The 23,165-nt window shown below is 40.0% G+C and overlaps 1 protein-coding gene across 6 annotated transcripts in view; it reads left to right on the top strand.

Annotated features, from left to right (window-relative positions):
• Positions 1–23,165, top strand: part of tsnare1 (T-SNARE Domain Containing 1) — a 168,551-nt gene that overhangs the window by 44,538 nt on the left and 100,848 nt on the right. For all 6 annotated transcript variants that reach the window (XM_044208680.1, XM_044208677.1, XM_044208678.1 and 3 more), the window contains 3 exons: positions 140–261; positions 21,011–21,088; positions 22,627–22,696. In XM_044208680.1, coding sequence (XP_044064615.1) covers positions 177–261; positions 21,011–21,088; positions 22,627–22,696 — 233 coding nt within the window. In that variant the 5' untranslated portion in view covers positions 140–176. The remainder of the gene's footprint in view (positions 1–139; positions 262–21,010; positions 21,089–22,626; positions 22,697–23,165) is intronic.

Genomic DNA, 23,165 nt, shown 5'->3' with positions numbered 1-23,165 from the left:
ATGTCTACAAAGACATTAAGACATTTTCACTTTCTTCACTTACCGTCAGCGCTGTGAGTGCATACATTTTTAGACTGGCAGAGAAAGGGAAAATAAATTGTGTTTTTTTGTTGGATTCTGGTTATTGTTCCTTCCCTAGTCACCTGCAGCTGACGCACCACCAACCATCAGGCAGAATGTCGTATGGGTCCATTGATGGAGGTTCTTTTGGCAGTCGCAACCCATTTGGAGGTCCCACGAGGCAGGGCTACCAACCAGTAGGTAAGGACAAAGATTGATTTCTTTATGATTTCAAGAAAATGTCATGTTATGCTGCCTTTTAAAATGTCCTACAACAATAAATCGTTATGACTTTAAATTTGAGACACTGGAATAATTACCAATAAGACGATTGCCAAGATGATTTTCCTTTACCACCCATACAGCGCATTCAGTTGTGGTGTCAAAATTTTACATACACTTGTGAGGGACACTTATGTCATGGCAGTTTGGGGATTTCAGTTATTTCTGCAACTGTTCTTTTTGACATAATGATTGGGAAATGTACTTATTTCTCACAAAACACATACGTTTGGTTTCGTTAATACATTTGTAATGGGTCTCCTGAAAATATGACAAGATCTGGTGGGTCAAAAATATACATAAAGAAACAAAGTACTGTATATTATAAATATTGGGGGCATAAAAAGTTATAAAAAGTCATTTAACTTTATGAGATTGCCTCTTAACTTCCTGTCAGTGATCATGATTTACTACAGTTGGTAACTCATCTGTTAATGACTGTGATCATCATTCACTTGCAGATATTTCCAGCAGCCAGGTCTCAGTAAAGATGAGGGCACAGCAGTCTCTGATTTCCAGTTGCTGAGTTAGCTTGAGTCTTAATTCATCCATTTTATTTTCCTGCAGTCGGATATTAGCCAGAAGTAGGCTGGGTAGTGGAATAGCTTTAGGTCTGACCTGGCTTAGTTTAGCTCTTATGCCGCCTCTCTTTTCTCTCTTCCTGGTTTGTTCACACCGCTTGCAGTGATGATCGGTCCGGTTGGTCTCGCTGGATCGTAGAATGTTACGGGCAGTGATCGTCTCAAGGTCGCCTGCACTTAATCCAATCCCTGCACTTCCCTTTCCGATGTTGATGAGTGTATTTCTCTCATGCTATGCTTTGTTATGCTATGCTATGTTTTGCTGTTAAAACTTTCACTATGCTAAATCACTCTCTGACAAGTCTGCGCTGGAGGTTTCAGGTTTCTTTGACGGTGGCATTGCGGTTGGCTTTTGAATTTGAGAAGTCCCAAATCTAGCTTGCCTAGAGTACCTTTTGAATCTTTTTTTTTTTTTAAATGTACAGACATCTCCCCCTTCAGTAGAGAAATGTGAAAACACCTCTCTACTGAGAAACTTTACTTTAAGTATCTGTTTATTCCAGAAAAGAGGTATTTCCACGTCAAGTCAAAATTTACACGCACAGAACCAAACAGGTAGTTAAAGTGGTAGTTCAGCCAAAGACTCATCCCCCCAAAATGCACCACAGAGCGCCACAGGAAGTCTTTCCTGCCTGTGGCCATCAAACCCTTTAACTCCTCCCTCTGTTATCATCTCTGCAATATTTGAAATAATTGTGCAATATTCTCTGTTTAATACTGCTGTACAATATACTGTTTTCAGTTTAATTTATTGATATTTATTCATACTTCTTTTACTGCTGTGCAATATCCACCGTCTCATAATCATCTTAATAAGCTAAAATTAACTTGAGAGTTCATGCATTATTACTTATTACTTATATTATTACACTGTATTATTATACCATACATACTTATCATCAACCGGTAAATCCACTTTGTACTTGACACTTATTTTAATTTTATACTTATATCCACTTTGTAGTTAATTTATCTTGCCTGTATTATAATAATATTTTTTGATTTGCGTAGTACGTCTATTCCTGTGTGCGCTGACGGGACAGTGAGCAGCTGTAACAAAAGAGTTTCCCCTCAGGGATCAAAGTATTTCTAATTCTGAAATACTAGTTGCCTCTTGCACACCAATGGAATTACATGCAATTTAAAAAACTGAAAACTGAAATTTTGCTGAAATAAGGATTTGACCAATGAAGTCTGCTTGTCGGCCAATAGTATTTGCAATAGCAGAGTTTGTTATCCTTTCTCAATCTACTAGTCACAAACATTATGATCCTCCCTCAAACACACTGCCAGATGGTGAAACTCACCATCCTCTTATCGCCTCACCAAGATTGGGTGAACTCACTACTTTCTTTTTTTTCTGTTTAAGAAGTATAAAAAGCAAAATATCATCATCGCTATCAGTGCATGGACCATTGCTAACCAGATGCGCAAAAAGAAATGAAATGGATCACGGAATAGAGAAGGAAGAAGTGTACAAAGTGTCTCAAACTTTATGCACATGAACATGCCGGGTCGTAAAGCCAAGACAATGAGCTTAAAGACGCTAAAAAAGCTGAGCTGAGAGGAACTGAGTTGGGTGATAAATCTCTTTGGGTTTGTCACTATGAGAAACACCTTTCACATAAGTCATTTGACCCATTGTTCATATAAAAATATCGATTAGTGCAGCTTTAATGTTAGGGTGACCAAACAGGTAATGACCCTGGTTAAATACTGTAAGTCAACACTGACTTGAAGCTGACTTGAGAAGGAACATGTGGATTTTTTCTTAACGATAAAAACATTATTCATCATTCATGCATATCTGGGAGCATATATTGTAGGGAAACAAATTAATTACCTTCAATTCAATTTTATTTATATAGCGCCAGTTCATAACAGAAGTTATCTCATTGCACTTTTCCTATAGAGCAGATAACTACAGATCCAGACTCTGCAGCTCTGGAGGCAGAAATACCTGCTGAAAGCGACAGAAGGAGAGAGGAGAGAGACGAGAAAGCACAAAACTACAAGAGAGAGAAGATGTCGAGTTAGTAACATGCAGTAATGGGATAGAAATGCATACAGATGGAGAGGAGGAAAGAAATTGAGAGTAAATGTTTTGCATATACTGTATGTTCAGTATGAACACTTTGGATTGGCAGGGAACAGTTTGCAGATCCATTCAATATACACGTTTTCTCCTTATTTTGGTAAATTAAAAAAATGTAATTTGGGCTGCATCTTCTAAAATACATAGGCTATTAATTACAGTTTTTTTTTTTTTGGAGACAGGGTTGATGGGAGTGAACACTCACCCTACACTGACAGCTCGCAGATCTCCAGTGACAGTTTTAGCATTGGATCTGTTTTCTCTGTGTGGCACGCAAATTTCACATTGGTGATGTGTAGTAAATATTTAAGCCATAGATAATATATGAATCAAGACTGACAACAGGGAGTGCAGGAAGGACAAATTCATCAGCTGAAGAATAATAAAGGAATTAGAGGAACAAACCTTCTGTATTGAACTTTTGCAGAAGCTTCATATCATCAGCTTCTCCTATGAGTGAGTACTGCAGCAGCAGCACTCACTTGTTATCATTTGCTTGTCAACATTGTGGCTTTATGAAAGTTTGCATGAATTTTAGTAGTCACCTACTTTCCTACTCATAAGCAGGTAATCAGACTCAGGTGTTCCAGTCATCACAACACATTTATTATTCATAAAGAAATGAATAATTCAAGCAATCAACACTACATGTACATGAATAAAAATACACATACAAATACAATGATTACATGGAAAAATTGCACAAATAAGTTTTTGTTTGTTCACAACTCTCCATTTCCCCCATTGTATAATAGCCTAGAGTATATGTATCAATCATCCGTGTTGTGTATGTGTATGTATGTGTGCTCTTGTGCAGAGGTCACAGGTTTTCCTAAGGGTTAAGCAGTGTAAAAAGCAGCTTCATTGGATTTTATCCTCTCACTGCTTTCATTAGCCTAGTAATGGGGTAGGAGCAAGACAGAGCCCCTGAGGCAAAACCTGTTCCCAGGTGTGTGTGTGTGTGTGTGTGTAAGTGAGAGAGAAAGACAGACTGACTGACAGACAGAGAGAGACTTAGTACAGAGAGAGTTAGAGATGAATAGACAGCAAGGACAATGAACTAATGTTTCATGTTGTGGGCAGGACAAAGAGCCATTTGTACAACTCAAGAATATCCATGTGCATTAATGAGAACCTGAGGAATTCTGTTGGATTTTTTAGTATTTTTGCATTCAAAAACCCATGACATCATCAGCTGAAATGACACACACGGGCCACCTCACCTTAGAATACACAAAGGAATTCATCAAATGCATTCCAAACCATTTCAAAGGGTGTCTACTGATCATATAATAGAACATTGTATCGCTTTTAGAGCAAATTATTTAAAGCAAAATAAAGGAACCGCATTTCCTGCTGTCTGTATATACATATATAACAGGCCTATGCAGAATGCCGTATGAAAGTAAGGCCTGTGATGGGTGTGTTTTGAGCTGTCTGTTTCTATGTTTGTTTATGGGTTTAAACAGTTTAGCGTATCAGAATTCTGTCAGACTTCTTATTTGTTAGTATCTGGATTGTCTGTAACATGCTTTGAAGTTTGTTTAATAAACACAGTAAAAAAAAAGAAAGAAAGAAAGGCCTGAAATGAAACAAAATACTTTTCATATACACTATGCTGTCTGGTATCAATGATGTGAGAGTTATAGCCTAAAGCTTTAGTGATTAGAAGTATAAACCATTAACTATTTATTAGTTTTGAGTGGCTTTCAAAACTGCAGCTCTGAACCTTGGTCGGAAGAGCACTGGTTCCATGCTAATTTAGTCTCATGGCTGCCTTCAAGCTTTCACAGCCTTCACAGACTCCAGTGGAGAGATGCTGTCATCATGAAGAGATTAATTTGTCTTCTGTGGCAGTACACATAACATATGGCTCCACTTATAACTGCTATATCCTTAGCTTTTCTAGTAATTTAGGACAGACTAACGTTAATTATTCACTCTAAAAGCACGGCTACGACTCTGAACTGGCACTCACATATCAGGAGGGCTGTAGCTCAGCTGCAACACAGGTACCTATACAGGACTCTCTCTAATAGGGCTGTTGGGATTCACAATGGTTAAAGGGGCACCAAACTGTGTGGGTGCAATCAATTCAATTTGGCTATCGAGATTATCAAGGATAATCGTAAATAATAACTTTAATGAATAAAGTCCTCGGGGGCACCACTTTTCTTAAAGAAGAGAAATGATAGCCAGTCAAATGATTGAGTCTCATATAATACACTAAACTATCAGTTTGGAACTCTAATTAATAATTAAATGAATGACTATAACCAGAATTACCATTAATGGGTAGGTTGAAGGATTTGGAGTTCAACATAGAAGAGGTTGGCAAATGATTCAATTTTGTGCAACTTTAAAGCCAAGAGTTATTATACACAAGCATTTACTTAAAAGATAAACAAAGCAAAACACACAATATGCAGCCCCGGTTGGTTACAGTGGTTTGGTGCCCTCACATCTCAGCCTGTAACGTAACATACATCCACACACTTGGACACTGTTCAACAAAAAACGCAATCGCCATTTTTTATTACAGTTTTACGTACTGAACCATTTGAACACAATAACGCTGGCTACAAAGTTAGCGGAGGTCTACATTTGACTGCGACTGTAACATAGCATATACTCATATATCCACATCCACACAACATCATTGTTCCATATCTTGAAATACACAACCCATCGCCATATTTCAACACAATTTCAGGTAAAAATGGGCCTACAGGGGATTAGCAAAACCATTTGAACGTTAGCAAACTAGCTTTAACACCTGGTACAACGGTACAACTGGGTTGAACTGTTGCCGGTTCACGAAGCAGTCCTCGGTAAAATGAAGCGAGCAAAAAAAAAGGTTGTGGTTGTAGTCCCGAGGAATGGTGCTAAAAATTTATTTTAACCACAGACTCTTCAATTCATCGTCCTTTGGAAGACGATACAAAGGAAATTTCCCCATGCACTAATGCACAAATACAGCGTCTCCTAGATATGGCGATGCCACCAACTGAACTCTTTCGGCATCCGCTCTAAGTAGCTTGGTTTGAGGGCGTGCCACGCTAGCTGCTAGATTTGCATTTTGACGCATGTTACATAGTGACATCGATAAGTTACGGAAGTAAAGGCTGGACTACAATCGAGCTGTTTTCAGGCAGTGTGGGAGAGGGTAACTCCCTCTGGGGTGGACTTTGGGCTTTTTCACTTTGCAAACCTGTTAAATGCACAAAAAAAGATATATAACACAATAAAGGAAAGGAAAAAGCCAAAAAGCATAATATGACGACTTTAATATAATGGTTCACTTGATTATTGTTACATAGTTTTTTTGTTATATAAAGAATGATTATTGTTCCAGCTAGTTATTTTAAAGGAAAAATTCCCATTTTTTCTCACCCTTAGTAGCCACTCACATATACTCAGTGTGGCTGTTAACTATGAAAAACTCGATTAACATGTTGATTTTTATTGTTTGGCACTGAGAGTATGTAGGCAGCAGTGTGTTATAGGCAATCACAACCTCAGTCACTTTATGAAAAAGCTCAATCACTGAGCAGAGAATTTAGCCGCTGCTAGTGTTGAGCTTTATGAATAAGGCCTCGGGTCCTTTTTTTCTGTTGAATGTTCCCAATTTGGCCAGTTAGCGCCAAATGAATATGCCCTTATCTGTCAGCTTTGTACTGTGCATTTATAGCAGCGTATACAGAATGCATGTTCATACCAATCAGGTTTGACCCTCGAGGGCCGTAGCTGGCACAAGTCATTATGCTACAATTCAGATACACAGTGAAGGAGGAAGGGAGGATGTGTCAGAATAAAAACAAACATCACATATGCTTTTTATCTCTGGACTCCAGCATACTGTACTCGTAAGCGTGCCCTGAAATACTCCCTTTCACTCAGGCTGACAGTCAGCTTCTCTCTCCCAGTCTTCTCTATTGTGGGCAGACAGATGGGAGCCTCAGTCACCAGAAAGGGGGTCTTTGATCACAGTGAAGCCTGGGTACATTATGAGGGATATGAGTGGTAGTGGTGGGGGCGGAGGGTAGAGCAGGAGCCTGTCAGATTTGCAGTCTGTTGCTCAGGCTGATCTGAAGGGGAGCTCAGGAAATGATCAAAGCCCAGGTTAAGTCTCTAATAGAGCTGTCTTTTAGGCTAATCTCTCTCCTCCCTCTCCCGGCAAAAGCTCTCAACCCTCCACCCTGCACTCTGAGAGGCGGCGCGTCCCTTCCAGCACAGCCGTGTCTCACTCAAGACGACGGGACAACACGGCTTTAATATCAACACATATTGAGACACCATATGTTGTTTTCAATAAGTACTGAAAATGAAAGGGTGCAAAAGCTCACCATTTTATTTTATATGTGACAATTAGCCAAAGAAAACCGTTAACATCTTGAGTAGAAGAACTGTATAAAATTAGAGGGGTTTTTTTTTTTAGAGGGGGTTTCCTTTTAATTTAAGGAACTTGTTTGAGGATCTAAAAGCACCTGAAACTACCTAACCCCGCAACTTTCCAATGTCAATTTAATTTAGTTGCAATTGTTACTTTCCAAAACCCACAATCTGACAATCACGGTCATATCACGCGCAACTTCAGAAACCTGACCCAGGTTCGGGCTGCTTTTTTTGTGTAAAGCTTTGGGCTCGGTTGGATTATTTTCAAATGTAACTTAATAGGAAAACTATCTCTCTGTCTGTTTCTCTCTCTGACTCTGCCAATTGTCTGCCTTGATACTTGTCATGTGTTGCAAGTAGATGTAGATAAGCAATGCCTGCTGGGAAGCAGGGAAAGAGACAGCATAGCAATGCGTTGCATTAGCCCGGCGACCTAGTGCTCAGTATGGATGAAATAAAGCAAAAAAGATTCAAAAGGGGATTCTCAAAGTTGTCAATGGTTTGGGGAAAGCCATTGCATTGTGGAAACATTAGGACCTTGTTGTGACAAAAGATAAAAAACCTCCAACCTTCCTCCACAACTCCTACTCTTGGAGAACATTTTAATGGTGCCGGTTTTTGATTGTAACTGGACTGTTATCAAGTTCAGTTGGCCGACACTGGAAAAAGGTGGAGTTGATCTACTAACTGGTAAGGCAGATAGTTATTTTGAGATGCTATAGTGTTACATGCTGGTAGACTTTAAATGTATATGTATTGCCACCAAACCTATGGCTCATTGGAACCTGCTTTGGAACAGTAAGATAAAGCACTTAAAGAGTTCTGGAGAGATGTGAGAATCCTTGAATCCAGAGAAAGCCAAACTCAATCTTATCTACTCCAAAATGGCTAAAAGGACGTAGCCAAAATGAAATGGCAGAGGTCCAGTGTGGAGGATTTAGTGGCATCTAGTGGGGAAATTGCAGTTTGCAACCATTTAAATACCGCTTGCATCACCCTTCCGTGCGTGTAGGCAAAACTACGGTGGCTGTGAAATTTGCGAAAAACGCAAACGGCCCGATCTAGAGCCAGGGTTTGGTTTGTCCATTCTGGGCTACTGTAGAAACATGGTGGTGCAACATGGCAGCTTGTGTGACAGGGACCCGCTCCCTCTGTAGATAAAAGGGCTTATTCTAATGTAACGAAAACACAACAGTTTTCAGGTGATTATACACTAATGAAAACATACTTATGAATATTATATTCCATTTCTGCCAATAGAAATTCCTAAATGTTACACACTGGACCTTTAACTCGTGAACCACAATGACTATGCGCATATACAAGGCCTAACCAGAAAGGCAACTCTCTTAGGTTATATTTGTCCACATTGTGAGTTCCCTGTGATGAGCTCTCTGGAGACAGAGCCCTGCTCATTAAGCTCGAATGAAGCAAGAGGGTGGTCTGAGTGTGGCAGGGCTGTGATGAGCACTTGCTCCTCCAGCTCCATGCACTGCTGATGGGGAGTAAGTGGCCAAAGTGGGCCATGTGTCAGACAGCCATGCATGAATTAATGGACCAACTGAGACGCCATTGATCTCAAGTCCAGCTTTATGCGGCCCTGCATCCTCATATGAGCACTTCTTTGCACTTGACTTTGGATTCACCGAGCTCTCTGCACCTTGTCTCTGAATAGCTCTTGAGCTGATACCACTAGGTGGCAGCGCAGTCTGTGGCGCTTCGTAAACCTGTGTTTGGTAGAAAGCAACATTTTTTTAATTGTGAAATTAGCTTGTCATCTGCCAGTGAAAGCTAGCCTTCTGTTATTCACAGTAAACTCAAGGAAGTGTGGAAAAAATCTGGATAATGATTCCTGGAAACCCTGATGATAATAAAATCATAATACACAAATATGAGTGGAAATTAGATCATTCAGTTGTAATAAATAATCAAATTTGATGGGTCCTGATCTCATATTTAGCAGATTAAATTGTATTTCAAATTTGGTCTTCATGTTTCTCTTAACTTTCTCTTAGCATAAGCATATCCTGAGCTGTCCTCACCACCAGAGAAATGAATGTTCAGTTACAGCAGAAAAGCAAACAGCCATGTGTGTGAACATGAAACCCGGGAGTTTGCACAGAGCTACTCCTTGATGAAAATTAGTAAAGACCAAAAAGAATGAGCCTAATGTCATTTCAAATTTGGCGACATACGAAGTGTTAGTAAAGTTACTCTCCTGCTTTTCCCTGATCAAGCAGCTAGAGAATGTATTATATCAAATGTGCAGAGGAGTTTTCCCTCTCGTTAAAGTGCTCTTAATAACTTTATTTGTCTTACATGCAGCTATATTTGTTTTGTGGAAAGGTCATGTTTTGTATGAAATTCTGCACTTAGCAATTTTTAGATGCCCACAGTAAGAATGAACATGATAATGAAAGTAATTACACTGATCCGACAGCATCGTGACACTTTTCTGTATGTGACAGTGTTAACTGTTAACTTTTTCTGTTAACAATAATGTATAGTCTGAAATTGCATTACGGGGGAAAACAGTTTTATCAACTTGAGCACAAACTCAGATTTTATTAAGTTGGAATCACATAATTGATACCTTTTTTCTAAGCTAGATCAATATGGTGGCTTAATGTTTGCAAACAGTGCAAGGAAAGATTGGCAAACATAACAAATAGTCCATCTCCCACTGAGCAGAGGAGTGAGGCAAAATTATGGAGGAAGCTTTCATCAAAGAAACAAAAATATCCGACCAAATTGCGGCATCTGAACAGCATGCAGTTCAGCCAGACCAGAACAAAGCTTTTCATGGTAATGATTTAATGTTGGTCTGCATTTTCTGCACGTTCTGGCTGCGAGCAACATGATAGCACACCAAACAGAGCAGAACGCCGCTAGACGGCTGCATGTGGGGTTGATGCTGTACAGCGTGTGTGTGTGTGTGTGTGTGTGTGTGTGTGTGTGTGTTTTGGGGTGGGGTTATGTACACCTGCTCCCAGTGAAGTCAAGGTGAATCTTTTATGAATTCTTGTGGTTTACTCACTCTCTCCAGGTTATCCAAGCTTGTTTCAGTCGTATGCTTAAAATAACCCTGTTTGTCCAGGGTGACGTTGCTGTACCAGTTTCTGCTATAGCATCACTGATGTATGAACTTAGGATATAGCACATCAACAGTGTGACAGCTGTACTGGCTGTGCTGTCCAGTATTCTGGGGGCCTTAAATGGGATTTGCAGCAACCTAAAAACCTGCCAGTGTTACTTTGTTTCATCCTATACTGATATAGACTGTTCCTCTATTGTGTTGAACTATACATGTACACGTATTAAAAGCAATTATTACATAATTATGTAACATAAAATGTTCTGCACTAATTATCACAGCACTATTGAAAAGTTCTGAGGTAAATCTTAGTTCCAGTATTCTTTAAACCTGCATGAATTGACTTTTGAGCGCTTGGGGGCAGTGCAACAAGCTGTAACCACAACCATGACAAATTATCTTCTTAAAAAGTTGTTATGCCAAACATCTAAGCAAACTTTTTTTTTCATTTTTATTACCACACCCAACAGACACGAAGCAATATTAGCATTCATTAGGAGTCATGTTATACCGGCGAGTATAATATTCACTCTCCAAAGCTAAACCTTGTTTTGGCACCTCTTTAGCTGCTAAATACTCCTCTAGATTCACCAGCTAGTCGCTAACTCCGTCTGTCTGCCGTTTGGTGCTGGGAACGTAGCCAGAGGGTTTATCAGAGCTTTTTAATTGAGACCAGCTGGAAACGATCAATGTGAGACTGAACCAAAACAGTAAAGTTGTGGGCTGTAAACCAAATCAATGAGCTGAAAGATAAAAAAAAAAAAGCTCCGTAGGGGCCGAGAAGAACTACACAGTTGGCGATAATTCTATGTGGATTTGTCATTAGTTAGTCATCTCACCCATTGTTAATATATACAGCAATTTTTCAATTTTGCTGTGTTTTTACTAAGACTGTTGTAAACGAGCCTAGCCGCAGTTCATCTAATTTGCATAAAGCACAGCTGAGCCCTGATGCAGGGCCGTCTTGACAGGTGATGCACAGGTGTTTTCAGTGATGCCGCTTTTCCTCCATTTTACCAGCAGAAAACCTTGGTGTGGTCTTTAAGTAAATAATGACCAGTGCAATTTGACTGTTAACACCTAAAACAAGGCTGCACATCCTTAGTAATAAGTGCTGCGTCCCATGTTAAGGTTTTCTTTCAATGATATAAAAGTGTCCTTGATGATTCAACAGTACGACAGGTTAATGTTACGGCTATCAATTTTGATTATTCCTCCTTCGATTATGAGAAATACAATCTTTTTTTGTCCTATTCTTTTTTTCACTTATTTGTAAAGACGACATTCTACAACCTAAAAGCATGAAAGACCATTCAGAAATACAGAGTATTCCTCTCAGCCATCTGACTGTACCGAATCAAGCTTTCATGGCGACAAACTTTTGAGTGGTAGTGTGTGTGTGTGTGTATACAGTGGTTTTAATAATCCTTTAACAGTATCTGTTTAGTACAGTTTCAATATAAAATAAATATAAAATACTTTATTTGTCCCCATGGGGGCATTTTTAGGCAAGGAATTTGCAAAGACTAATACACACAAAAATTCATTCACACGCATAAAAACAGTGGAAAAATACAAATATGATGATGAAAAAAAAGAGATGCAATACACATGGCTGGCACATATACACAAGGTAAACTGACCATCTCTCAAGTCTAATGGCTTCTGGAACAAATCAAACTTTCTTCTATATGAGCGATCTAAAACGCATTCCTGATGGCATCAGCTTTTTTAGTCTAATAAATAAACAAAATAAACTTACAAAATGGCAAAAAAGGACATATTTGTACACCCGTTTTCCAAACAGAAAACTATACTGTAACTGTACAACTTCTGAATTCATGTTTCTCTCTTTTACCGAACTAAGAGCAGCTTAATTGCCTTGTTAAGTTATTGTAAAACACGACAGAAACAAATAAAACTGACCAAAACCATCTTGGTTAGTTTTTCCACTGTTCCAACAACCACCAACTCTGGTTTGGTCGAAATAAATCCTTGATTCGCCGAGTTAGATGGGAAAAATATTCTGGCTCTACAGGCTGCCGCTGCCTGATGCCCGACCTCCCTCTCGCTCCTGTCCCGCTTCACGCCTCTCCTGTCCCCGCCTGAACACGCCGTGTCTTTGTCGCCCCCGGAGTCAGAGTCTTTGTTGGAGCTGCTGTAAATCCCCTCGGTACTATATTCCCTGTCGTCAAACTGGCCTCTGTCGGTCCTGGTTCGGCCGTGTTCTCTGGGAGGCTGCTGAGCCTGGTACGGTTGCCCGCTCGGCCATCGCCGGTTCTGGTGCCCATTCTGCTGTGGTACCCACCAGCATTCCCCACTGGTCCGCCCCCCAAATCCTACTGAGATCCAACCTCGTCGGCTCCACCTGCAGTGCCAGCTGTTGGGATCAGGCCAGGTTCTCATTCTCTCAGTCAGCTGCTCAGTGGCTAATTTGCAGATTTTTGGGAAGAGTAAAATCTGTCCCTCCTCACTGAGGAGAGACAGCCACTGACCTCAGGCATAATGTGATGGGAGTTCTTGATTAAGTTCCTCTCTGATTTGAGAGTATAATTGAACATGTTGCAGATAGCACATTTGTGCTATCGACAAGCTACTCTGTGAGGGCAGGATGGTAATTCATCCGCGGCCTGCTCAGGACTCATTCATTATAGTAGGAGAAATCAGGGCACTTTGCATTGATTATTCAGCGCTTAAAATGGAGAAAAAGAAAATCAACCACACTGCAAAACTGATCATCATCTATAATCACTTCACTGGGGTTTATCATTGGCAACTGGGAATATGCTAAGTGAGACTCTGCCCTACAGCTTTTTTTTTTTCTAATTCCACTTCAGACACTTGCTCTTATTTTGACAGCTATGATACTGTATGTTGAGCAAATACTGAAAACTCAAAATCCCATCAAGCAAAGCAAATATTGTCTCTGTGCATTCCCATGCTGATTCAGGCTCTATGACGAGTGGAAACCAACTAAAAAGATTGGAAAAATCATGTGAAATTGTCAACTGATTTGATACGTCTTTACATCATTCATTTTAAAAAGATATTTGATAGAGAATTATTTCCTATCAGTTGTAAATATTTCTACTTGAGCAAAAACCTTATTTCTCGTGAATCTCAGAATAAGGAAAATATCGCTAATAGAATAATATCTGATCAGTCAAAGGTACAATTTATAACATACAGTAAACCATACAGTGAATGAAAGGCTCCTAATAGTAACTGTTTGGCCAGTACTGAGTGGCATAACATTATTGTTGAGGCAAAAATGTATCCCCTTCTTTGCATTTAAGCTACACGCCTCTTATTATCATACAGCAAGGAAACAATAAGTCTCACAAGTCTCTCATGTGGTCCTTTACAGTAGACGTAAATGATTTAACTCCTTGTTATATATAAGGCTAATCACTTTTGGCTTTTACTGATTTTCATTGAACTAGACCAAGAGTCTACAGTCATGCAAGGACCTGTAGACAAGCCCATGTATTTTGAGCCACGCAGCGGAGCTCTAGAGATGGCAATGCCAGTGGGTCTGTTGACCACTTTGGTCCGGACTGAAATATCTTGACCACTTTTGGATCGATTGCCATGAAATTTGTATCCAATTATCCAGTGTATAGCTACTAGATGGACAGGCACAAAATTTTGTACAAATATGGTTCCCAAGTCCGTGTAGGGAGGAGTTTGGGGTGTGCGTTTCCCGTTTCTGGCTGACAGTCAGTGTTATTTATTTGTTCATGAATCTTAACCATGTGGTTATTATTGTAAACATGACTATGAAGCTCCCTTAACCTTAGCAAAGTAGTCATTTGAACCTAAACCACGGTGTTTCCCTAATCCTAACCAAACCTTAACCACGGCCTCATCACAGATAAATGATGTCGTCCTGCTGATGTCGTACTAGAGGGAATGGACAAATGACATATCTTCTCGTTTAATTTAGGGGACTTGTTGGTTTTGAATGAAATGTCTCGACAACTACTGGATATTTCTTAATGACCCAGAACCTGGAAAACTGAAGACATTCCAATCCCATTCCCACTGTTTAGTGTTAATTAGCAAATTTTAGCATGCTAACAAGCTAAATTAAGATGGTGACCATGGTAAATATATAGTATATACAGTACCTGCTTAACATCAGCATGTTAATATTGTCATTATAAGCTGAAAGTCTCACAATTCCTTCTAAGTACGGGCACAAAGAGCTGCTGTAGACTCCCAGTCTTGTTAACATTTTATCATATAACTTCTACTTCTTTCACCACTCATAAGCATTTCCAAAATGCCTCTGCAGCGATATAATATGACAAAATCTAAGTTATGACTGTATCAGACACACTGCTCAAACCACAGAGAGACAAAATTTGTCAAAAGTGGTTTTCTGAAGGCAGTGCATATCAGCACAGCTTTGAAGTGGCATGCTGATATGAGCATGTTAAAGTGTCGACATGTTAATGTGAGAGAAAAGTTTCAAGTGTGAAAAGATAAAAGGCTGCTGAAATGATCCAAACCATTTACCAAACACTGGTTGTGAAATAACCCTCTATGGATCCCTCAACCTTCCAGGGAACACAGCGTCAGTGGAGTTTGTGAAATGAGCATGAAATCATAAGTGCAGATTATGTGTTGTGGGTTCTAATGTGAAAATTATGTTACACCACCGTGAAAGGATTGTGTGACACTAACATGAACTGGGCACACAGTTTTCGCCCATTTGTCAAAAGGATAAAACGTATGCAAAACAGACGATCTTTGGCTAAGGTTAGATTTAAAGTCATCAGATGAACGCAAGTAAATACTGTTGGTTTAAAGTGCCATAAATGACACATTGAGAGATTGTCCTCAGTAAACTGATGTATTTCTAGCCTATAATATCCTAAATCTATATGAAACAAGCACGGCAGTTGTCCAGATACATTGTCTGTAGTTATTCCACAGACTGTATATTCTGTGAAGGAGGTAAGAGTAGAAACAGAAGTATCGTGACACGGCAAGGCATCCCTGTAGCTGTGGCTATGCCTATGCGCAGTTGTAGTTTTGTTTTGTAGGCGCTCCACCCTTTATTGGACTTTGCTATTGGTTTATTAGGAGGATGAGGTTCTGCCTCAGCTACTGAATGGACTCAACACCTGTACAAGTAGCAGCTTAGCTCCCTTTAGTGGCACACATTGGGATATATTTACTAAAGATTTGAGCTAAACAGTCAAGTTTGTCCTTATTTACCAATGTTTTATGCAAGTAAAATGAAAAAAGCAGATCCACTGAAAATTGCCTGTAATATTTCCTGTGTAAAGGAGCAAAATATGGGAGGAGGGAATGGACATTTATACGCACAGCCGCTACATCTGATTTATCACTGCAGACTGACCGCTGCAGCAGAGGAGACTAACATCTGGGGAAAGCAGGTGTAACAGCTGCTGCAATGCTTTAACACACACACACACGGATGGAGAGAGACTATAGCAGAAAGGAAAAGTCAGCGAGAGGCACGGACAAGAGAGAGACAGAGAGAGAAACACAAATTAAAATAGTGCATTACAAAGTTACTTTAACGGCGCTCTCAGTTCGGCACCTCAACACAAGATAGGAGAGCAACAATGCAACAGTCTGTTACTTTTTACACAACTTTACCTTTATGTTCCGCGTGGTCCCTCCTGCCTGTTTTCCTGACTTTTAATGGCTCACAGCAGCTCCGGTCCAGTGCGATGATTGAAGCAGCCAGTGATAAGTAGGCCGTCATCTTAGAGAAATAATTATTGTAATAATGAGAAGAAATAATCTAGTCAAAGGAGTTTTAAAAATTTGACCAAAAATCTCCCACATTGATTTTTTATAACTCATTTAATCACTGATCTTTTTGCTGAGCTGACAACATCAGGCTACTTAACTAATATTTCCTGAGGGGGGGTGATGGCAACGCGGATTAAGAGCAAGAGCACACGTATGACATGGAGAATGACCATAAAGTCCATGAGGAGGACCCTGCCACACTCTTCAACAAGGCGACATACGACAACCCGCTCAATTCCAGGCTGCTGAGGCTGCAGAGGACTAGAGAGCCCTTCTTTCTCCTTCTCCGTCTCCCTCGTGGAAACCAGGTTTCCGCTGCACGTGCAGGGAGAATGGCATACGCCTCTGAGGTAATACTCCACCCGGGGAACGGTGGCTGTTGTCAGCTTGGATTCATGGTGGTTACGATGAATTTCAGTGGTGACCCAAATCACGCTAGTACTTTGATCTGTTGTGTTTTCATCCAAAATTTACATCCTGCTCTTTCTTGTCTTTTTGTTTCTGTACGTCTGAACACACCATGAGACCAAAGTGTTGGTCAAGGGGGGAAATTTGACCTGAAAGTGGCACTGCCAAAAGATCAAGGGTTCACCAAATCATTAAGAATCATACTCTGGGGACCATGAATATCTAATAACTAATTAAATGGCAAGCTGGCCAACAGTTGTCAAGATAGTTTGCTGTGGATAAACGGGTCGGGCCACAGATCCAGCGATAGACATCGGCATCCTAAAGTGTGGAACTTCAGTGGTAGATATCTAAACCATTTGGGTACAAATAATAAAAAAATGCATTCAAACCCTGACAAACGCCACAGCCGGAGGTAGCAGAGGTGGAGAGTGACAGAATAGAGGATATGCATTAGTGGCAGGGGGGATGTTGATTTGCTCCAAACACCATAACACTTATCAACACTGTAAATTGACCAGGATCAATAGATAGTGTAATAAAGTGACTGTATGTGGATTTTATGGTTGCTTTCAGGATGCCAAGTATTAATGCAATATCTTCAAAGACATAGGCATGCTATACAAATAACAGGGCCACTGAGAGTTACTTCATGGAAGGTAGATTTAGTGTTGCGATGTGGCCAATATATTTAGTTCCAGCAGTCCGTGCTGAGTAGTACTTACGCTTTGGTCATACACCCATCCAAGCCCATCCTCTGATAGGCCTGGCCACCTCCACTGTAGCATGCACACAGGATATCATCCATCATGGTAAATGAAAGGTGGACAAAGCGTGTGTTAAAGATGTGTGCATGCTGAGATAACAATAAAAATGCTCTAAAGGTCTTTCAGCTGAGAAATGACTAATTTCCAAATGTATCACAATCTTGTAATGCTGCTCGACTGACTGCATGCAATCATGATATTACCTGGACGATTTGTCAGTATAGCTCAGTGAGTAGAGTTAATGACTTGTGATGTTCAGTGGAGGTCTCACAGTTCCCTCTCCAGCCCACACCATGAATCTATGTTTCATTGTCCACCTCTGCTTTGTCTCTGCCTTCACCGTCTCTCTCTCTCTCTGTATTTCATGCCAATATTTGATCTCCTTTTCCTCAAAGACAGGGACTTTTGAGCATTTCCACACCTCTACCTTTTTATCTATACCCCCGTACTTTTGACCATGTCAGACAGAAATGCCAATTGCAGTCATTTCTGGGTGCAAAAGATGGCTGTGCGTGCAGCTTACACAGGTCACGATGTTGATCTCAGCCTGCTGTAATGGCTCCAGGCCATTAACCCTCCCTGTCATTTGCAATGACGTGCTTTTGAAAAAGGAAAACAGCACTGCCCACATAACTTATACAGCAGACTCACCACTCCTGCTGCCAGCCTGTGGCTTAGTGCCATGCCATTTTCCCCGTCTGCTCTTATCATTACCACTGCAGTTAGATTCTACATTAGAGGCTCCCGCAGCCTTTGATGTCCATTCAATTTCCACATCTATTCATTATAATAACAATACACAGTATTTCAATATAATTACTGTAAATGTCAATTTTTCCTACTATCACTAATTAATGTAACTTTGATGTGTCAGTTCTTTAAAGTATTTACATATATTCTTTAGAACTCCCTTTGTCAGCTCGCCCTGATGTGTTTGACGTTTCGTAATTGTTTGAATCTAAAAAAGCAGATTTGGGCTGTGTTGCATTAGCAGCAATAGTCACCACGACTGAGAAGCCAAATAACACGGTGCCATCCATCCACAGCTTTTTCCTGCACAGAGAATTTAAAGGCAGCAGCGTTGCTTAAATTACATGCTGCTAGTACCAAAACCTCACCTGCCAAAACTTGCATGAATAGAAAAGAATTCACTTGAAGTTTAAATGCGAACAAAACATCAGCATGCAGAATCCATTTCACCAGCAAATGGTTTCTTAGGGTGCTTTCACACCTAACCTGCTATGTTCGATTAAAACGAACCCTGGTGTGTTCGCCAGGTCAGTGCGGTTCACTGGGCCGGCGTGAAAGCTGCCATTCGAGCTCTGCTGAGGACCGAACAATCGTGGACCCTCCTTTTCAATTGGTCTCAGTCCGCTTCCAAGCAGATCTTATAATTGATTTGTATAAGCGATGTATATATTTATGCAAACTATTTGGTAACCATGGTAACACGCATGCACGTGTGTCCCCCTGTCAGACATGTGATCCTACTCTCTGTACTTTGGCAGTTCATTAAAAGTCCATTAAAAAGTGTGTGACACAGTGATCACACGTGACCCCCGCCTCTTTCTTTTCCGTCTCTCTCTACCCATTTGGCATTATTCATAACATGCGGCCAATTTGCAGTGTAATACTAATAACGCCCGTAATCTATTTCTTTGTCAGCTCTTTGTGACACCAGAGAAGATAAACATACACGTTAGAAGCATTACAGTGCTGCATAACTTGCTGTCAGTCAACAGAATTTGCCTTTCCCACGTGGGTCCTAATGATGCAGGATGACAGGTAACTCATTAACTGGACATTTTTGGCGACTGTCAGTCTGTATGAATTCATCTTGGTTTGTTTGTAAATTGTGTGAACATGAACCAGAGGAGAAATAAAATGCAACAATGCATATATATTCTCCTTTGATCTGGGCAAAATGAACTGAACTTCAAGTGTAAATGCGCCTTTAGTGCTTAAACAGTGGAAAAAAAATATTATAATGCAAAGAATTGTTGTGGCAGAAATAATTCTTAGGGCTCTTCTGTCAGATTGCTAAAAGTTAAACTTTGCAAATTTTACTGGTATTTCAATGAACATTTTAAGTACAGACTACAGTCATGCTAGCAGCTCTGTGAAGTCAGTAAAATCCACTATAGGTTTTTCAGCTTGGATGTGGTTTTACTGTTCAGCGCCATCTCTGCCAGTTACTGGAGCCAGGTAATACAAGTTTGGGCCAATAGTGGGGAGCTGAGGAGGGATGAGCATGCAGCAGCCAACCTATCCAAACTAGTTTTTAATGAAACTAAGATGTAACTAAGAAGTGATATTAGTAGTGAGGACCTAATATTTAATTAGCAGTTTTAGAGAGATGTTTTCCAGTGTCGCCTGTCATGGGGCTCAGTAGATTTATGATACTGATACTCACTGCGGGGCCTAGCAGCAGGTCAAAGCATCATTTGACATGAATGCTCACTCAACTTTTGGCACATTTTACTGTGTATTGATAACTGCTGCTGGAGATTTTTAGTCGACAGCATCTAGTGGCCAGTAGTGGTGCATCTTAAGGCAATTGTTTATTGGCATTATCTTGTGGACGTGGTGGTGGCTGCATATAGATTACTGACATTTTTAACGACAATGTAAAAAATCCATCTGTTGTATCAGCATAAATCACAAAGCTGGGCTGAGAAGAAGGTTCCTGTCAAACTAAACCAGATGTTACAGATTCAGATGTTGAGCCATTATGATTTTTTAATGTTGTGTTGCAAATGTTTTCAAGGTAATGCAGTCCTTTGGAATAGTGCTGTGATATTTTAGCACATCTCTGCAAGTAGCTGAGCAATTGAAGGTTCAAGTGGGTTTTAAGGGACATTATTCACTAAGTTAATACTGCATTAACTGAATATGTTGGCCACTTTGGGGCAGCGCAACAAGCTGAAAACACAAATGAGATTGATGAGAGGGAGCTCATTAAAAACCAAAACAATAAACTAAAAGAGGCTAAAAGGCCCCATATAGCTCAGAGAAACTGCACAGTTGGGTGGAAATTCTCTGTAGGTTTTTCACTATAGTGACCTCTTTCACATTACACAGTTATGCACAGTTATTCCATTGTTAATCTAAAAATATTGATTGCTGCAGCTTTAATGTATGTAGAAATGAGGTAAATTCACTGTTTTGATAAAAGAAAAAACACAAAGTACAAAGACAGAATGAAAGACCAAACATACATGCGGTTGCTTTCACTTGGCCAGCAGCTTAGCAGGGTAATGGCTATCATGTCCTCCCCCAGCAATGATGCTATTCTCCTTTTGGCCAATCAGAAACTATCACTAACCTATATGACCTTTGAGATATCGAGTGTGATGGACAAACAACACATGCAACCAGATAGACAGACACTTGTTAAAACCTGGGTATTTATATTGTTTTTGTTTCATCGCAGTAGTCACTACATGCTGCCACTGTGTGGTCAGCTCTCTGTCTGCTGCAGTGTCACGCTCCACTGGGCTGAGAAGTGTTTGCTGATATCATGTTTTCTCCAAAGCCACACAGGTCAGCCCCTCAGAACTGCAAGATGTGTTTCAGGAGACCTCCTCCAGTATCTTCCAGATCAACTCCAACGGTAACAAGACCATTCATCAGAAAAACTGAGTGTGCTCCTGTCCTAACATAAATACTTTGAAACCTTTGATCAAGGACATTTTGGCCAGACTTCCTCTCTTCAAATGGATTCTAAGATTAGGATCAGGGTTTAGAAATGAAAGTAAGTCACAGTTAAATGGTTTTAGGATTAGTGTTTGGATTTTAGTATGCGATTAGAAGTACAAGGATTAAATTAAGGTTTAGATTACTTTCAGATTCAATTTTTGGTTTAGGGATGAGATTAGAAATACTAATTGTTTTACATTAGGGTTAAAACTGGTTTAGGTTTTTGGTTTATGGTTATGATCAAAATCAGTACTAGAGCTGGTCTAGAATTAGGACATGGGTCTATGGTTAAGACTAGAATGAGTACCCTCTTTTCTGTTTAAATTAGGGTTAAAGGTGGGGTATGCAATTCTAATCCTATACACATCTTTTTGTCAAATTCAGCGAATATCTCCACACGGTCCGAAAAACCTCTCCGGTATTTGTACACAGCCCTGGCTCTGTGAATGGGAAATAAATAAAGTGGCTCGGACCGAGCCAACACTATTCCAGCCATGATTTGTGTGTCAGGTAACGTTAAACGACTTGCCCACGGACATTCAGCTTACTTTCTAGTTTGCCAAGATATGCTGCTGTTATTGTGATGTTAGCTATAGCAGCAGGAGAGTTGTGAGCGTCGCTGTCTGGAGCGGCTGTGCTGGCTCTGGGAAACCGCCTCCTCTCTGGCTGTTAGCTTCGCAGCAGCGACTGTAGCGACAGTTTGTTAACCCACAACCTAGCTAACGTTAGTTACGTTACTTGCTGTGTTTCTGTTCGCTCTATATCATGGTATTTGTCGTGGTGTTGGATTTCTCCAGAATTGCACACCCCACCTTTTAAGTTTAGTTTGAGATTGAAAGTTGAGTTTAAAGGTCAGATTACCATTAACAACAGGTTTAAGGTAAATTTAGCATTATGTCTTGGGTTGAGATTTAACAAACGAATGGTTTAAAAATAGGCTTATGGTTAGTTTAGGAGTTTGGGTATTAGAAGAGTGTTAGTCCTAGTTTTAAATGAGGGCTAAGATTTGTTTTATGGATGAGTTTATGGCTCAGTTTACTGTTAGTATTAGGTTTAACTTTGGCATAATGGTCAATGAAAAACCATTGCTTTGGTTTAGAAGTAGTACTAGGTTGAATTTAGGATTATATATATTTGATTTAGGATTACGGTTAGGATTATAGGGAATCTTCAGATTTTCTAAACCTTATCTCTACCTTCTTATGTGTTCCAATAGTATTCACCCATTTCACAAAGAATGAAGTGGTGAGAGGTCCTTTAAACATTAGAATTTGCTTTAGATTAAGGTCAAAGTACTGAATTAAGGTTTGGGTTTAAGTCTTTAGTCTTTAGTTTCTCAGTAGGTTATGAATGGAAAGCTCTCTTTAAGACTTCTTTAAGTGCACGAGTGTGAGTGTGTTTGTGAGTCCAGTACACACTCTTAATATTTCTATTGTTCAATTGTTCCTCCAGTTGTCACACTAGAGAAGAATCTTCAATCACTGGGAACATCAAGAGATACAGCAGAGCTACGACAGAGTCTGTGAGTAACACACACACACACACACACACACATACACACACACCAGTGGTGGAATGTGTACATTTACTCACTTACTGCAAACTTTCACTTATTTCATCTCAGCAGTCCACCAAAATCTGTTTCTGAACAAATTTGAGAGGAGAAATAAGCAATCCAGTTGCTAAAACGTCACTAATATTAGATCTACAAGGCCTATTTTTAAAACTTTGTTCCGACTTTCGTAAGGCAGGGGCACAACTGCACTTCCAGTATCCACTGCTTTTCTAGCCTGTTAGCTTACTACTGTAATTTCCTATAGAAGTTAGCCAGTTAGCTAACATTAGCTTCCAGTTTACTGCATACAGCCTGCCAGCATCTAGTTTTCCAACAAACCTTTCTAAAATGAGAAGTGGTGAAAGTTACTATATTCTGTTATGATCAAAAGTTCTCTACTTCCACTTTAAAATGTTGATTAAAAACGTTGCTGTCT

Source organism: Siniperca chuatsi, linkage group LG9 (genome assembly GCF_020085105.1).
Source record: "Siniperca chuatsi isolate FFG_IHB_CAS linkage group LG9, ASM2008510v1, whole genome shotgun sequence".
In the NCBI taxonomy this organism is placed as follows: domain Eukaryota; kingdom Metazoa; phylum Chordata; class Actinopteri; order Centrarchiformes; family Sinipercidae; genus Siniperca; species Siniperca chuatsi.
Note: the sequence above shows the minus strand (reverse complement) of the source record. Positions and strands in the feature narration are given on the sequence as shown.